The sequence below is a fragment of the Trichosurus vulpecula genome, chromosome 7 (genome assembly GCF_011100635.1).
Source record: "Trichosurus vulpecula isolate mTriVul1 chromosome 7, mTriVul1.pri, whole genome shotgun sequence".
Classification (NCBI taxonomy): domain Eukaryota; kingdom Metazoa; phylum Chordata; class Mammalia; order Diprotodontia; family Phalangeridae; genus Trichosurus; species Trichosurus vulpecula.
Window position 1 is genome coordinate 116,306,264 of NC_050579.1, and position 15,718 is coordinate 116,321,981.

The 15,718-nt window shown below is 35.7% G+C and overlaps 1 protein-coding gene across 2 annotated transcripts in view; it reads right to left on the reverse strand.

The window, feature by feature from the left end:
• Positions 1 to 15,718, reverse strand: part of VTA1 (vesicle trafficking 1) — a 99,739-nt gene that overhangs the window by 51,386 nt on the left and 32,635 nt on the right. For both annotated transcript variants that reach the window (XM_036769250.1, XM_036769251.1), the window contains exons 3-4: positions 12,838 to 12,965; positions 11,842 to 11,917 (exon numbers count right to left, since the gene is read on the reverse strand). In XM_036769250.1, the coding sequence (XP_036625145.1) occupies positions 11,842 to 11,917; positions 12,838 to 12,965 (204 nt within the window). The remainder of the gene's footprint in view (positions 1 to 11,841; positions 11,918 to 12,837; positions 12,966 to 15,718) is intronic.

A 15,718-nucleotide genomic window follows, 5' to 3' on the forward strand; every position in this document is an offset into this window, starting at 1 on the left:
AACACTCTAGATATTTGTTAAATGAATAAATGGACAACTTCTGGATGGCTTAAATTTAAAAAAAAAAAGGAATTTTGGATAAAGAATAATTTCTTGAGGATTACACAATATAATTAGAGTTACTGAGAGAACATACCATTTTTTTCTCTTAAAACATCTGAAAACAGATTTTCCTGCTTGGGATAATCCTATCTCTAGGCTGAAGAGGAAGAATAGAAACAATGACTTCTTAAAGTTCCTTCCAATTTTATGATTCTATGCTGCCCCCTCTAGGGATGAATTTACAAATAAAAGTATTTTTAGTTACTTCATAAAAATAAGTAGTTAATAAGAACTATAATGTTTTAACACTAAATTTGCTACAATTTTATTAAATATACTTTGACATTTTAAAAAATGGGATCAGTTAAAATATTAATAATTTTCTTAACTTTAAAATTATAATCCTATTATCCCTCAGGCAATTCTAATTCCTGCCAGGAATCTACTGCTTTGCTATCTAATTCTATCTCCAAAGTAAAAAGATGTGAAATATGAGAAAAAGTGGTAAGTGGAAATTTTCAAGACATCAATATTTTTGAAACCCTTACCTTCCTTTGGATGATTTGACATCCTTTCTGGGAAACAGGAACTACAAAAATTGCTTCAATTCTTACTCATGGCCTTTAAGTTCCTGTTTTCACAGAAATGATTATTGGATAATTGAAAATAACTGACATTTGTTCCTGAAAAGCATGGCTACTAAAAGTCATCAGTGAAAATTAAGAAGCTATAAGTAGTTCTCCCCCACACCCACTGTCAAAAAAGCTTTTTTGCTGCCCATAAAGGAAAAGTATTACTGCAGCAATAAGTCAGAGAATAAGATTTTTTGCTAAAGAATATGGGTTACTAATAAACCTGGGAAGCAGTATAATCTAGTGCAAAGAGGACTAGGCTTGACGCCAGGACACTTAGGCCTTAGTTTCTGCTCTATCATTATTAATAAACTATGACCTACAGCAAATAATTGAAAACTCCAGGTTGCTCAGTGTTGCTATGTGTAAAATGAGAATTAATAATATATGAACTATCTACATCACAGATATGAGTTGAAATAATATAATAATTGAACAGAATCCTGAAAAAGTAATCCTCAATCAATCAAGAATTTCTAGTGCTTACATGTGCTAAGCATTGTTCCAAGAAAAAGAAAAACCAAAAACAGTTCCTGCCCTCAAGTTTACATTCTAATTTACATTACTATATAAATGACGTATTACTATACTGAAGATTCGGAAACTGAAGTGCTTGTTTATTAATCAGCATTTTAATAAATTATTTAGGGTACTTATAGTAGTCAAAATTTAGGTAGTTTTCAGGTCTTGTTTTCCTATCTAAAAAGAGCCCTATTTTACCACAGCTTATTTTTGGAAGAGAGAATCAAAGAACAACAGCCTAAGATTAGGAGCAAATCACTTCAGTTTTCTTGATTTCAGTTTCTATGTCTTTAAAATAAGAGTATTAGATTACATTATCTCTTCCAGCTCTAACAGTCAATGAGTGAATTCTAAGAACTCTGTAAAACATGCTATTCTTTTCTCAGTTTTAGGAATGATTAGTACTTAACTGGTGCCTATAAAAGTTAAGAAAAAATGAAGAAAGGTTAAACATGAAAGAGAATTTGTGGTAACTCAGGGTTCAAACAATTTTTGATCTCTATGGAAGGAAGGCAGGATATTCCTGGCTCAACTTAATCTCACATAGGCCGTGGGGCAAGTCCCAAGACGTGATCTGGATACCTAAGGTATACAATATTGCTTCTAAGACTGTTCTGTGCCAACAAACTAAAAGGCTTTGTGGAAATATGGAAGTTACTATATTAAAGTCTACGTCTCTGTGTACTTTAATAGTTGTGTCACTGTTCATATACTCTTCCCTCTTCTGTCTGTGAGACTGTCACACAGCTAGGTAGCACATTGGACAGAATCCTGGGCCTGGAGCTGGGAAGACCTGAGTTCAAATTTGGCCTCAAAAGCTATCAACTATGTGATTCCAGCTTGCTTAACTCATTTGCCTCAGTTTCTCCATCTGTAAAATGTGGATGATAAGAGCACCTATTTTCCAGGGTTGTTGTGAAGATGAAATGAGATAATACTTGTAAAATGTTTTGCAAACCCTAAAGTGCTACAGTGTTAGCTATTATCACTATTATTAAGAGTGTTATTGTCACATACCTGACAACATGACTCTAAATGTCAATTATCATCATTACTACAACCACATAGTTAGTGCTTTGGTCAACCTAGGCTACTTCTCCAAACTTGGCACTCCACTTTCCTTTTTCTGTGCCCTTTTACAGTTCATGCCCAGGATTCTCTACCTTCCCCTACCTAACTTTTAAAATCCCTGTCTTCTTTCAAGCTTTCATTCAAGTACCACTACCTGCACAAAGTCTTTTTTTATTTCTGCCCCCTAATCATGGGGTCAGTGCTTTCATCCTTCTCATATTACTCTTAGTCAATCCAAGTAATCAATCAACAAGCACGAATTAAGAATTTACTATATGTCGGGTATTGTGCCAATGGCTAGGGATATAAAGATAAAACAAACAAAAAAACAGTTTTGGCCCCTAAGGAACTTCCACTCTATTTTAGGGGAACAATAGATGTACCTAAGTCTTTACAAAATGTATAAACATATACAAGGTAAATATAGGGTACTTTGGGGAGGGAGTAGACACCAGCAGCTGGGGGGAGGAGATCAGGAAAAATCTGATCGTTTGAGGTGAGCTTTGAAGGAAGCTAGGGATTCTAAGGGGTACAGATGAGGAGAGAGTACACTCCAGCATGGAAATGAAGACTGGAACTGGACTGTTTTGTGTGAAGCAAAGAAGATGACCAATTTAGCTGGAAAGTAAAGTATGGGAAGGGGAATAATATATAATAAGGCTGGAAAGGTTGGTGGGAACCAAGTTGTTTAGGGCTTTAAATGCCCCAGGTATTTAGTGAATAGGAGTGAGATGAAGCCAGAGGTATACTTAAGGAAAAACATTTGGCAGTGAAGGACAACCAATTAGGAAGTACTGCAGTAGCCTAAGCAAGAACAGATGAGGTCCTGGACTAGGGTTGTGGCTATATGAAGAAAGAGGAGGAGTCAGATGTGAGAGATTTTGTGGAGGAAGACTCTACAAGACTTGATAAGTAATATTTTGGGTGCTCTCCTAGTATAAGGAATATATGGTATTTTTTCTTTGAACAGGCTAAGGTTACATGGCAAATATCAACATCTCTTACAGATTTAGTAGAATATAATCAAGAACCATTAAGATGAGCAATAATAAAGCCAAGATGGTTGCCCAAAGTGGAGGCAATCTATTTCCCATATACCTACTCCAACAAAACCTTTAGAGTCTCACCGCACAGAATAAAAGTGAAGAAATAACATTAAGAGCCTTATACTACCCCCAGAACTGTACGCAGACCAGTCAGCAGCCTGAGGGCAATAGAAAAGGGGGATGGCAGCAAAGTCAGTGCCAGTGAAGGGTAGTCTCCCAGAACAGCCAGAGGCAAGCTAGAGAAACTTGCAGCCTGCAAGGATTCGTGTATCAAAGCAAGAGTGGAAGACTTCCCCAAAAATACTTTAGGGTGGACAGAAAGCTTCAGGGTGGGGATCCTGAAAGCCCAAAGGAGAGGTAATAGTGCAGATAAGAGACCAATGTAGTTGGGCAGCATTCAGACAGGACACCCTAGGTTCATGGGCAGAAGTCCCTAATACTATCCTGAGATGCCGGAGCTACTAACATCTGAAGATCTAAATCCCAGGAGGAACTAACCTCATAAGTGTGAGGTCCTTGAGTAAGATCAAGCAGGGCAGACCATCCCCCACCCAAAAAAAAATAGCCGGGGGCAAAGCCTGCCTCTGGAACAAAGTCCCATTTCAGGAACTAAAGCTATGCAGAGATGAGTAAAAGAAAACACTAACAAGTATAAAAAATTATTGTAGATCATACAGTGATCCAAGACAATTTTGAAGGATTTATGATGAAAAACACTATCTACTTCCAGAAAAAGGACTGATGGAGCCAGAACGCAGATCAAAGCAATTTTTTTTTTACTTTTTTTTTGTTTTGTTTCGCAACATGACTAATATGTAAATGTGTTTTGCATGACTCCACATATATAACTTATATAAAATTGCTTACCTTCTCAATGAGGGGAGGAAAAGGAGAAGAAAAAGAGACAATTTGGAACTCGAAATTTAAAAAAAAGAATGCTAAAAATTGTTTTTAAATGTAATTGGGAAAAAAAGAAAATATTTTAACAATTATTGTAAATCTAGATACCTGAAAAAAAGGGAGAGTAATTCTGTAACAACTACAAACAGATACTTAAAAGGGAAAAAAAACTGTAGGTTTCTCAAAAGGATTACCTGAATACTTAGAAAAAATTAAGCAAGACATTAAAAAAAATTAATAAAAACATCAGAGGAAGGAATGGAAAGAGAATAATAAAGAGATCAAAAGAGAAAGTAGCAAACTTTATCCAAGTAAGGCACTCTCTGAAAACCAGAAGGGACCAAACAGAAATCTATGACACATAGATGTGACAGCAAAAAATATCAGAACAAAATCAAAAGAACGAAAAATAAAATAGAAAAAATATGATATGTAAAAAACTCACAGGTCAAGGAGGGTTAATTTAAGAAACTTTAAAACTCTATGAATACTAAGATTTTTAAAAGCCTGGATACTATACTTCGAGAAGTTATAAATAACTGTTAGAACCAGAGGGAAAAGTAAACATAAAAAAAATTCACAATCACCTTCTAGAATAAACTCCAAAAAGGAAATATCCCAGAAAATACACTGCCAAAATCCTAAGTTCCCAAGTCAAAGGAAAAAAATATACCTCAACCATCCAAAAAGAGGGCAGTTTCAGTACCAAGGAACTATAGCCAGGATTACACCAGATTTGGTAGCTTCTACCATAAATAAGAGGAAATCTTGGAATACAATTTAAAAAAAAATTATTTGTTGTTGTTTTTTTTTTAATTTGGAATACAATGTTTCAAAAGACATAGGCTTATGACCAAGACTAGCTTACCCTGGAAAATGATTACCTTCTTATGGTAAAGAAGGGACTTAATTGAAGAGTACTTTCATGAATTTCTGGTGAAAAAAAAAATCAGGGCTGAAACAATGTTTAAAAACAAACACAGGAGTCTAGAGAAACCCAGAAAGGTATATTTATTTGATCTCTGATGATATAGTCTTAACATTCTAAATGGAGAGAAGAAACAAGTGACCCTTCAGAACCTTAAAAACATTAAGGGAATTAAATAAGAAAAACAAAGGTCTAGGGGCCCAATTGATTCTTTTCTGAGGGTTTGAAGTAGGAAAAGAAAAGAGGGGTAAAAGGAATGCTGCAGCATAGAAAGGAGGAAAAATAGGGGTAGAACTTGTTTCTCATAACTGGTGTACTTGAGAAGAATAAACAAAAATGGAGGGAAAGGAAAAAGGCATCAGATAAACCTCACTATTATTTGAAATGGACAAAAGAGAGTTGAATACACATAGACACAACCAGTTTGGTGTAGAAATACATCAAACTTAGGGAAATGTGAAGGGGATGATGATGATGGATAACATATAGGACAGAACAGTTATAGGCAGAACAAACTTCTTGATCCTGGAGGAGGGATCAAAGGCAAAAAAGAAAAAAAAAAACACTGGAATCTAAGAAGGTGCCTTAAATTGCCTCACAGACAACTGGGGAATAGTTAAACAAATTTCGGCATATGAATGAAAAAGAACTGTACAATAAGAAATGATGAAAAATATGATTTCAAAGAATACTGGGTAGTAGGAATTAATGGAGAATTAAGCAAACAGAACCAGGAGAATAATTTACAAAAAGGATAGGAACAATGTAAGGAAAAACAACCCTGAAAGACTTAATATATTTAATGGCCAATCATTTCTCCGAAGAATCTGTGATGTAGAATATTACATGTGTTACTAAGATTTCTTTCCTTCCTTCCTTTCCTCCCTTCCCCCTCCTAAATAGTAGAGGAGGTGGTAGACCAGCAATAGCGATCCCTCTACTTGCCAAGTGTAATTGGAACAATTTTTTAAAATGCACAAAAGAGAACAAAAATAAATTCAAAAGGAAGCACAGAAAGGATAGAAAGTTCTGAAAGTCACATGTAGAATTTGTTATACATTTTTTAAGAAGAAAGGTTCATTAGGAGCTCTGAGAACTAATATAATTAAGTTAGAGGGTCAGTGCCAATGTTTAAAGCAGGAGCTAGAGAGTTGGGGAATATCAAAAAAGGTCTGGCCTGCTAAGTACTCTAAAACAACTGAAGAGTAAGAAAAGATAGGTATTATTTAATTTGGTACATCTATGAGTAATAAGATGAAACTGAAGCAGAAAATTCAGGCAATTTACCAAACCAAACTTTCTGAGTAAATGCAATCTATAAAACTGCAGAAGTTATGAAAGAAGTTCTGTTTAAACTACCTTGGACATCTTCACCATCTACAGAAAGGTGAAAAGCTAAAAATTTCTGAAATATCAATCAACAGTTTTTGAGCACTTATACACTCAACTTTGTGCTAGGGGTTTATGAATACAGAGAAGCAGTATCAAGTATTATCACTGCCCTCAAGGAGTTAGTGGTATGACTCAATGGCTCATTATAATCTAGATCCCCAAACACAAACAATTAAGAACTTTGCAAGCCCACAGAGATTTAGTGTTAGACTTTATGGATAGGTCCCCAAGTACATAGGAATCCAAGGATGGGAAATGTTATTACAGGCTGGAAGACTCACCAGAGGTGGTAGGACTTGAGATGAGTATTGAAGAAAGACTTGTATTTATAAAGTCTTGAAGAAGGGAGTACATACTTTAGGGGAAAGCAAAAGCAAAGACATGTTGATGGGAAGGAACGCAGCATGTATATGGATCAGAAAAGACCACCTAAAAGAAGTATATGGTAGGCATTTATGGTGAAGGAAATCAGAAGAAATAAGGCTGGATAAACAGGGAATCCTGAGATAAAGGTGCTAGTGGTATCGAGGATGGAAAGCAGGGATAAAACTGAGATATTTCAAAAGAAACAAACGAAAAGGTTTGGTGACAGACTGCATAAAAAGAACAGAAGAATGAGAAATGTCAAAGATTTTTGAAGTTTCTTTCCTGGGAGACTAGAAGAATGCCTGTATAACTGATAGAACTAGAGAAATCAGAAAGGAGAGGCAACTGAAGGGGATTGGGAGCAAAAAGGGAAAGATAATAAAGTCAGCTTTTAACATTTAATTTTAGGTGATATCCTGTAGGCAACCAAAAACTGGGATTTAAGAAGTTTCTGTTGAAAACAGAATGGGACATTTTTAGTATAGAGGTAATATAATCCATTACAGAAGATAGATTCTCATTCTGGTAAAAGTTTGATTTTATTAACTTGGACCAATTCCTGCATGAAATTGTTAATAACATATTCTCTAAGACTTTAGGTCAATATACAACACAAATTACAGGAATTCTGGAGCTCACGATCTTTAGCATGCCATATATGCTTTCATCTAGATAATATAAACATTCAACAACATGGGACTAAGGTTGAAGCCAAGCCAAGGTAGGAAATATTTTCAAGAATGCCTTTCATTGGAAAGGTGAAAAGTGTGGGTGTTAAATATTGCATATGTTTTTAGATGAAATTGATATGTGGGTTTTGCTTAATGTTTTTTCCCCTTTGGTGCAAAGGAAGGCTCACTGAGGAGAGAAGAAGAAAGGAGTAGTTTTATAACAATCATATACACTGATTAATAATAATTCAGATAGTGGGAATAAGTAGATCTTCAGAACTTGGGTTATATGATGAGAGAGGGGGAAGGGGACAGAGGTTCAGGAAATGACTATGACAGAAATGAATTCAGGACTTCTGTCTTTTCATGGGAGTGATTATGTTAGCCTAATGTATGAGGTATGGATCAAAGTATATACAATATTAAGTAAAACTTATGCTGCCCATAGATAGTTAAAAAAAAAAAGCATCTCTACTTCTTGACTTTTGCTGCTGTTAATGTTAAAAATTTTTTTTTGTTAATTTCCAGATTCCTAAGTCATTCTGCCCAGCTGATGGTGCTAGATATCGACTACCACATAATCAAGGCACCATATTCCAAAAGACTATCATGAGCTAATCAATAAATTTTAGGTAATAACTATAGCATAAGGGAAAAAATTCATATCTGAAAAAGTCTTACATTTAATAGTAAAAATGTTAAATTTTAAAATTAGCATAAGTGATGAGAAACATGAATCATCTATAATGATTTTTTTCTCAGATTTAGGATACTATTTTAGCATTGTTCTTATACACAGAAACAGGAACATGAATAGCATTAATAACTTTTAAAAGAAGTTTCAGTCCTAAGAAACAGAGACACAAAGAGCTATGGTGTAGCCAGGATGCAAAAGATGAAGAAAACAGTGCCCTGGCACTCTCTCTCAATGACCCAATACGGAGCACTGCAACTGGTCTGGAACTACAAATACAGAAGAGTATGGAAAATCTGCATACCTGAAATCTCTTTTCCAAGCATTCCCACTCCTGTCTCTGCCCCTGCTAGTAGTTCCAAAGTACAGGATGGGGCTGGATTAGAAATGGGAAGGGAGAGGAGGGAATGAGTCAATCTAGTCTTTTCAATGCTCTGAAGTGATCAGATTTTATCCATGGATTTCAAAGTACTTAATTCTTTTGACAGCCTTGTGAGACAGGATGTCATTTGTTTGTTTGTAACACATCCTGTAGTTATAGCATAGCATTCCTAGCAAATCAAAACTTCAAGCTATTTCTGTATTAGTGTCACTGAAAACAAGGAAACCTTAATCCTCCTGTGGAAGGGGCAGATGCCAGCTGATGCTTAACTTTCTGGTTTATGTGTCTATATCAATATCGATATATATCTATATATACATATACATGTATATGTAAAAGCTGTAAAAATAAACAAAGTGCAGATTTCTGACACACTGATCTGCCTTCTAGCTGGCTCAATTTGATTACAGAAAAATTCATAGAACCCTAGAGGTAAAAAGGATATTGGAAATCATTTAATTCAACTCACTCATACGACAAAAAAGGAGACTGCGTCTCAGAGAGGTTAAATAACTCGGCTAAGGTCATGTGGATAGCTAAAATGGCAGAGCCTGGACAGGAATCTAGGCTGCCCAACTTCCAGTCCTGTGTTCTTTCCATTATACAACAATGGTCCACTAGAGCTATTCAGATTTTGTTCTATTATTTTTGACAACCCAGATATGTCAGTAATATCTATGCTTTTTCTACAAACTATATATGAATAACTGAATGAATAAGGCATTTATTCAGCTCTTATTACGTGAAAAGTGCTATGCTAAGCATTGTTGTGTATATGTATATGTGTACATATTTCTAAAGCCCAGACCAGTACTTTCATCAGTGATCCTATGATCAAAACATGATTATCCATTGCTTGATGTAAAATGACATGTTACCTATAACTTAGGAGTCACAGAATTGTCTAGGGCATTGTCTTGTCCATGGCTGCACAGTTCTCCCTGGTTGCAAGGCTGGCCCTCTATGCACTATACAATACTGCCCCTCAGAACTCAAGAGATCGAATATAAAAACATCTTGGAAATGATGGAATACACACCAAGCCCCACAAACAAAATGTATGCAAAAAAAAAAAAATCATCCTAATTTGTCTGAAAAACAACTTTTATAACACACAGGCAGTAACATCAGTGTTTCCTATTACTTGCTGAGTGCTTCAGCTGTGTAAATAAAGCAATAAATTAAAACAACTATACTTTATGGCTCCAACTGCATTGCATTAGTAGTTAAAAATGAATGGATGGAAATTAAATGTATAAGGAAGAAGGCCAGAAAAAAACAGTAATTCACATATCAAATTGTGATACTGATCACACAGATCAAGTAAGGTACTTCTAAAATGAATTCAGTGGGAATTTATGTTTTATTAATATTATTATGACAGTCATCTTTGAAAAGTGGCAGAAGCAGGAGAGTTAATAGTGTTATAGGGACAGAATTCTGCTCTGGGAGTCAAGAAGCCTGAGTTCTAGTACTAGCTAGCTGTGTGAACTTAAGGAAATCACTTCACTTCTTGGGGTCTCAACATTCTCTTCAGTTCGATGAAAGGGCTGCATTAGACAAGAAGATTTCTTCTAGTTCTAACATGCTGTATTCTCAAACATCTACTTACAGACAGACCATGACCCTTTTACACCCAACTATGGGTACTTCCAGAATTACAAAAACTGAGTTAAAAGGGATCTCAAGAGGTCATTAACTGTAACACATACTTGAAAAAGAATCCCCTCTACAATATATCCAACCTGTGAGTGAATGGCTGCAAGGACCCTCCTGAACATCCCACTGCTTGGGACCAAGTCACTCCTTCTCTTGCCTTGCTGTAGGTGCTGTCTTGAACACTTGTTTAGTCCCAACATGAGTCCTGCTTCTCACCTTTCCAGGGTCACTGTGGAGAGTAGTGTATGTCTGTCTGTGATAACAGGTTGAACAGCAGAGATGTGGATGTGGAAGAGAAAAAGGGGAAGGGGAAGCTTCGAGATAGCTGCTTCTTCCACCTAATTACTGTGAATGTCTTGGCAGGGACCCCATTCTACTGTCTCTTCCCTTCACCTATATACAGAGCTTCTGTCTTTTGCCTCACTCTAGGGTCAAAACCTTAGCACCTGTAATAAAATGTCCAGAGTATTTTTCTTCTTCAACATGTAAAGTTATTTTAAAAAGTGTCTGGGTTAGATTGTGAAACGCAGATTTATATTTATATATGCAAAGGCCCACCAATGTTATTCCTTTTGCTTGTATTTTTCCCTACAAGTTATTAGTAGAAAAAAAGAGGGCATGGTAACTGGGATAACTAAATTCCTAATCATTTAAAATTTTCCAAGTTTCCTCTCAGTTATTATTTTTATCTTTTCTGATTCCATACTGTTAGCATGGAAACTTCAAAGAAGTCATATGCTTATTTCTGGGATAAAAGAGAAGGTGGGAAGCAGTTAGACCAAATCCTCTTCCAAAGTAGTCTAGTAAAAGAGAAAGTTGTTGGAGCTACCAAATGTTAGCAATTGAAAGGTAACATGAGGGTCAGTCCTGGGGGCCCTTAAAACATAAACAAACAGATCTCGGGTTTGTGGACCCAGGATGTAAAACTGTTACTGAGGTTTGGATAAGCGGGAGACACCAGCCTCACTTCTCTGTAGTCTTGAGCCCATATATCCTACCTTTAACAAAATGGCTCAACAAAAACAACACTGTTTGCTTGTTTGGGGGAAATCACAAAACGTGTCTAAACAACTGATTTACAAATGACCTTCTGGAATACAACCTATTCATAAGGTAGGTCCTGCCTACCTACTAATAGTTCTGTGTGTGTCTTTCTTTGGATTTATTTCTTCCTCCCTCTGCGGTGAATGCAAAAGCATGTACCTTATTGCAACGGCTGAAATAGAACATCTTAAAATAGCTGACTTAATACTTTCAGACATAAGCGAAAATTGGGACTAATGCACTTCAAGAAAGAAAGCCTTCCCCTCCAAAAAGCATACAACTTAAGAATATGGTAATTACTTAATGCTATGTAGTGAATGGTATCTATAGTTACTGTCAATTATCTAATTGTTTAACTATTCAATATAATGAAATATTAAACTACGAATAAAGTACAACATGAATAAATAAAAATAGATATGACTGATAAAAAAACCCACCACTGACAAACATCTAGTTTTTAAAAAGCATTCAAAAACAATGTACACTCACTTCATCAGTGAGTTCTCCAAATACTGTTAAGACATCTATCAGAAGACTTGCAGTATAGAAGGACTTGATCATGTTTCTGCAAGAGAAAAACATTTGTTCTGTTTTTAGCTGGGTATAGTAAATGCAGAGTTAAAAACATACATTAGGAAAGCAAAAATTAAAAAAAAAAATAAATCTAAGAAGCAATTCAAAATTACATATAATTATATTTTAGGGGTGAGGGAATCAATCTGGGGAATATATAGCAACTTTTTATAATCTGGGACTCAAGGGACAACATACTTTTATAGATAACCTTATTATAACAAACATTCTGTTAGTTATGTTTGTAGAATGCAACCTGCGGCAATAAGGTATCTCAGCAAAAAACATTTAATCATTTGGAATACTTTTCTGAGGGATTTTTCTAACATAATTCATCAACAATCTTTATAAAAGTAAAAAAAACCAGAGATTTTTATTATGGAAAAATTACTAATTACAGGATGATCTGTGAACAAAAGGCTATAGCGACATAGCCCCAACAAGAACCACCATTATATATTTTTTTCAGATGATTTTGTAGCTAGGTGGTACAGTGGATATAAAGCTAGACCTGGAGTCTAAAAGACCTGAGTTTAAATCCTGCTACAGATACTTACTAGCTATGTGACCCTTGGCAAGCCATTTAACTTCTGTCTGTCTCACTTACCCCATCTGTAAAACAGGAATAGAAGAGCACCTACCTCCCAGAGCTGATGTGAGGATAAAATGAGATAATATTTGTAAAGCACTTTGCAAACCACAAAGTACTATACAAGTGTTCTTACTTTAAGGTCCATATACAATTTGCTGCAAAAAATGTTAAATCTTAAAAATTAGGAAAATAGTTAGTTGGGAACTAAAAATAAAATTAATTAAATGTATGGGAGATATACTTGCCTTTAAAAAGTAAAAAATTAAGTCTCCAAATAAAATACAAACTAGTAAAACCATGTTTTCTTATTTTTTGCTTACTTGTGAAATCTCCCAGCACGATCTTCATTGTCCGCATAAAGGAACATTTTCAAAGCATAACTCTCCACATGGGCACAACCAACTATTTCTTGAGTAATAGCTTCGTTGTCACCCAATTGTTTTTTAAGCTGAAATGAAATCAGAAATATTTCTTTTTGGGGGTCCCTTAAAGTGACTGCTTTAGTGATTAGATCTAAAAATAAATATGGAAAGAAAAATATTTGCATATATAGCACCCAGCAGTTACTTTAAAACAGTACTGGATTATCAAACAATGTATTAAGTAGTGTCTAAAATAGATATATTATTTTTTCCAAGAATAACAAATTCATTTAAACATTTTAACTTTTTTCCCCTATAAAAAAGCTTTTAATTTTGGTGATAAAGTAAATAGAGGCATATCATTGATATACAAAAGAATTTTCATTAAATATTACTGGTATATAATACAAAAAGACTGTTTCTTAAATTAACCAGAAAAGAACAAAACTTAGAATCTTAAATAGACAACATTTTTAGTTTATGCAATATATACATTAAGTAACTGTAGTTTTGTGCATCTATTCATTTTCCCCATGTAAAGTACTTTGTGCGGTGCTTTATAAAAACATCAACAATTTAATGAAAAAGGTGCCCCTATTTTGACTATTTTAAAAAAGCAATCTAAAGATTTAAAAGCATAAATGATCTGAGTACTATGCTGATTTAAGGGCTTCTTTTCAAAGATGTTAAGAGTATAAAAAGCTTCAGGTTTCCTAATAAAGTCAGCAAAGCAAATGATACAGTTACGGTTAAACAGGTGGATTTATAGCTCCTAAATAGCGGGTTTGGATTTAAGGAAATCTAGGGTTTTTGGTAGAACAAAAACAAAAATAACCACAAGACACTAGCTTACAGTTTCTATACTGCCAAAAGATTTTTCAAGGAAGCTTTGAATTCTAGACTGCTGTTTTTTTAGAGGGAGTATGCAGTACTGTAAGCTAGTCATCTATATAACATAGAAAGCCTGGCAGAAACATAAGTACCCTGAATCTCATCAAGAATATAGCAAACTTAAAGTTTTAATATAATGTAAACAAGCATTATAACATAAATTGGCCTTTACTTTGTCAAAAGAATAAACTTTCCCTATTTGCTCATTATCTAGCTGTCTTTAAATTGACATTTCATTTTCTCTTCAGTTTTACAAATTAAAAAACAAAATTCTCTCCCCCCACCCCCTATGGACCTGTCAACAAACACAAAGATTCCAATGTAAAAAGAAAAACAAAATTGTAGAAGATATGGTGAACTTGTGAGAGACTTTAAAATATCTAATATGCAAATGTACAATTTAACAAAGTAGACAAAATTGCCCCATTTGTTTGTTTCCCCTGCTTCTGTAGTCCTTGTTTTCTTCTACCAATTAAAATAAATTTACAGTAGCAAGGCACTTTATCATGGAGAAAGGAGCTGGCAGGTGCCAGGCAGGTCAAATGACCAACATAGCCTCAACCAGCTTAGCACTTCCACTAAGACCTCAGTGGAGATACCCCAGGACCCTATACTCAAGAGCCCTAGAAACAGTATTATGTCCTAGACTACTCATCTGTTTCCAGTCTAGGCCCCACTGAGAGGAGACCTTGTGGAGAATGGGTCAGGATCTATGCTAAATGCTGGGGCCTGCAAAAATGAAAAATGACACAGCCCTTAACCTTTAAGTACTATTAATTACTTTATTTTGCATATTCTGGGTCTGTACAACCTGTTACACCATCAGCCAGTAACAACTAGATCAAAAATTTAAAACTGGAGAGAAAGTAATTTTTAAAACTATATTTCACCTTAATTTAGGATGATAAAAGTATAAGTTTTTCAAAACGGATCAAGTTATTCTAAAGTAATATCTTAGACTACCTTACATGTGTAAAAAAAAAACTTGAAAAAATGAGAACTTAATTTACAAAGAAAATACCATATGAGATAATCTACTTTCAAAAATATATAAAAGAGAACGCTTTCAAATATTCTAGAGCAAGGTAATGGACTGTATCATTTGTCATCTTTGTACTTCCTAGCACGTAGTATAGTGCCTGGTACAGAGAAATTACTCAACAAATGTCTGTTGATTCAATTTATTTTTTCAATACTTTAAAAGGTCCTGGTGGAGCCAAGATGGCGGCTGGAAAGCAGGGACTTCCAGGAGCTCCCTGCCAGGGCCCTCCAAAAACCTATAAAAAATGGCTCTGAACAAATTCTAGAACTACACAATCCACAAAATAGCAGAGGGAAGCAGGGATCCAGCCCAGGACAGCCTGGATGGTTGCTGGATGAGGTCTATCATACACAGAGCGGAAGAGGGTGGAGCTCAGCGTGGGCGGCAGCAGGACCAACCACACCAGGAGCCAGGCGGAAGAGGCCCTAGCGCCCTAAATCAGTGAGCTGTGGCAGTTACCAGACTTCTTAACCCACAAACACCAAAGACAACAGAGAAGGTTAGTGGGAAAAGCTGCAGGGGGCAGAGTTCCCGGTTTGGCCACTGCCCCAGGGGCAGCGGGGGTGGGGCAGCTACAGAACTACAGCTGCAGTTGCTTCTGGCCCCAGGCCCACCTGGTGGGAGGAATTAAGTGGCAGATCAGAGCAGGAGTACAGAGCCTGCTGAAGATTTGCATCAGGTCTGGGTTGGCTGTTCTTGGGGAAGGAGGAGTGCTGGTGTGGCAGAGCTGGCTATACAGAAATAGCTTTGAAATCAACGGTGCATCCCCTCAAGCTTGGAACAAAGCACTCTTTGCTCTACAAGTAGTCATACCCCAACAAAAAAAATTAAGGGTCAAGAAGTTGGCTGGGAACATGGCCAGGTAGTGAAAACGCACTCAGATTCAGTGTCAGACTTTGGAATGTT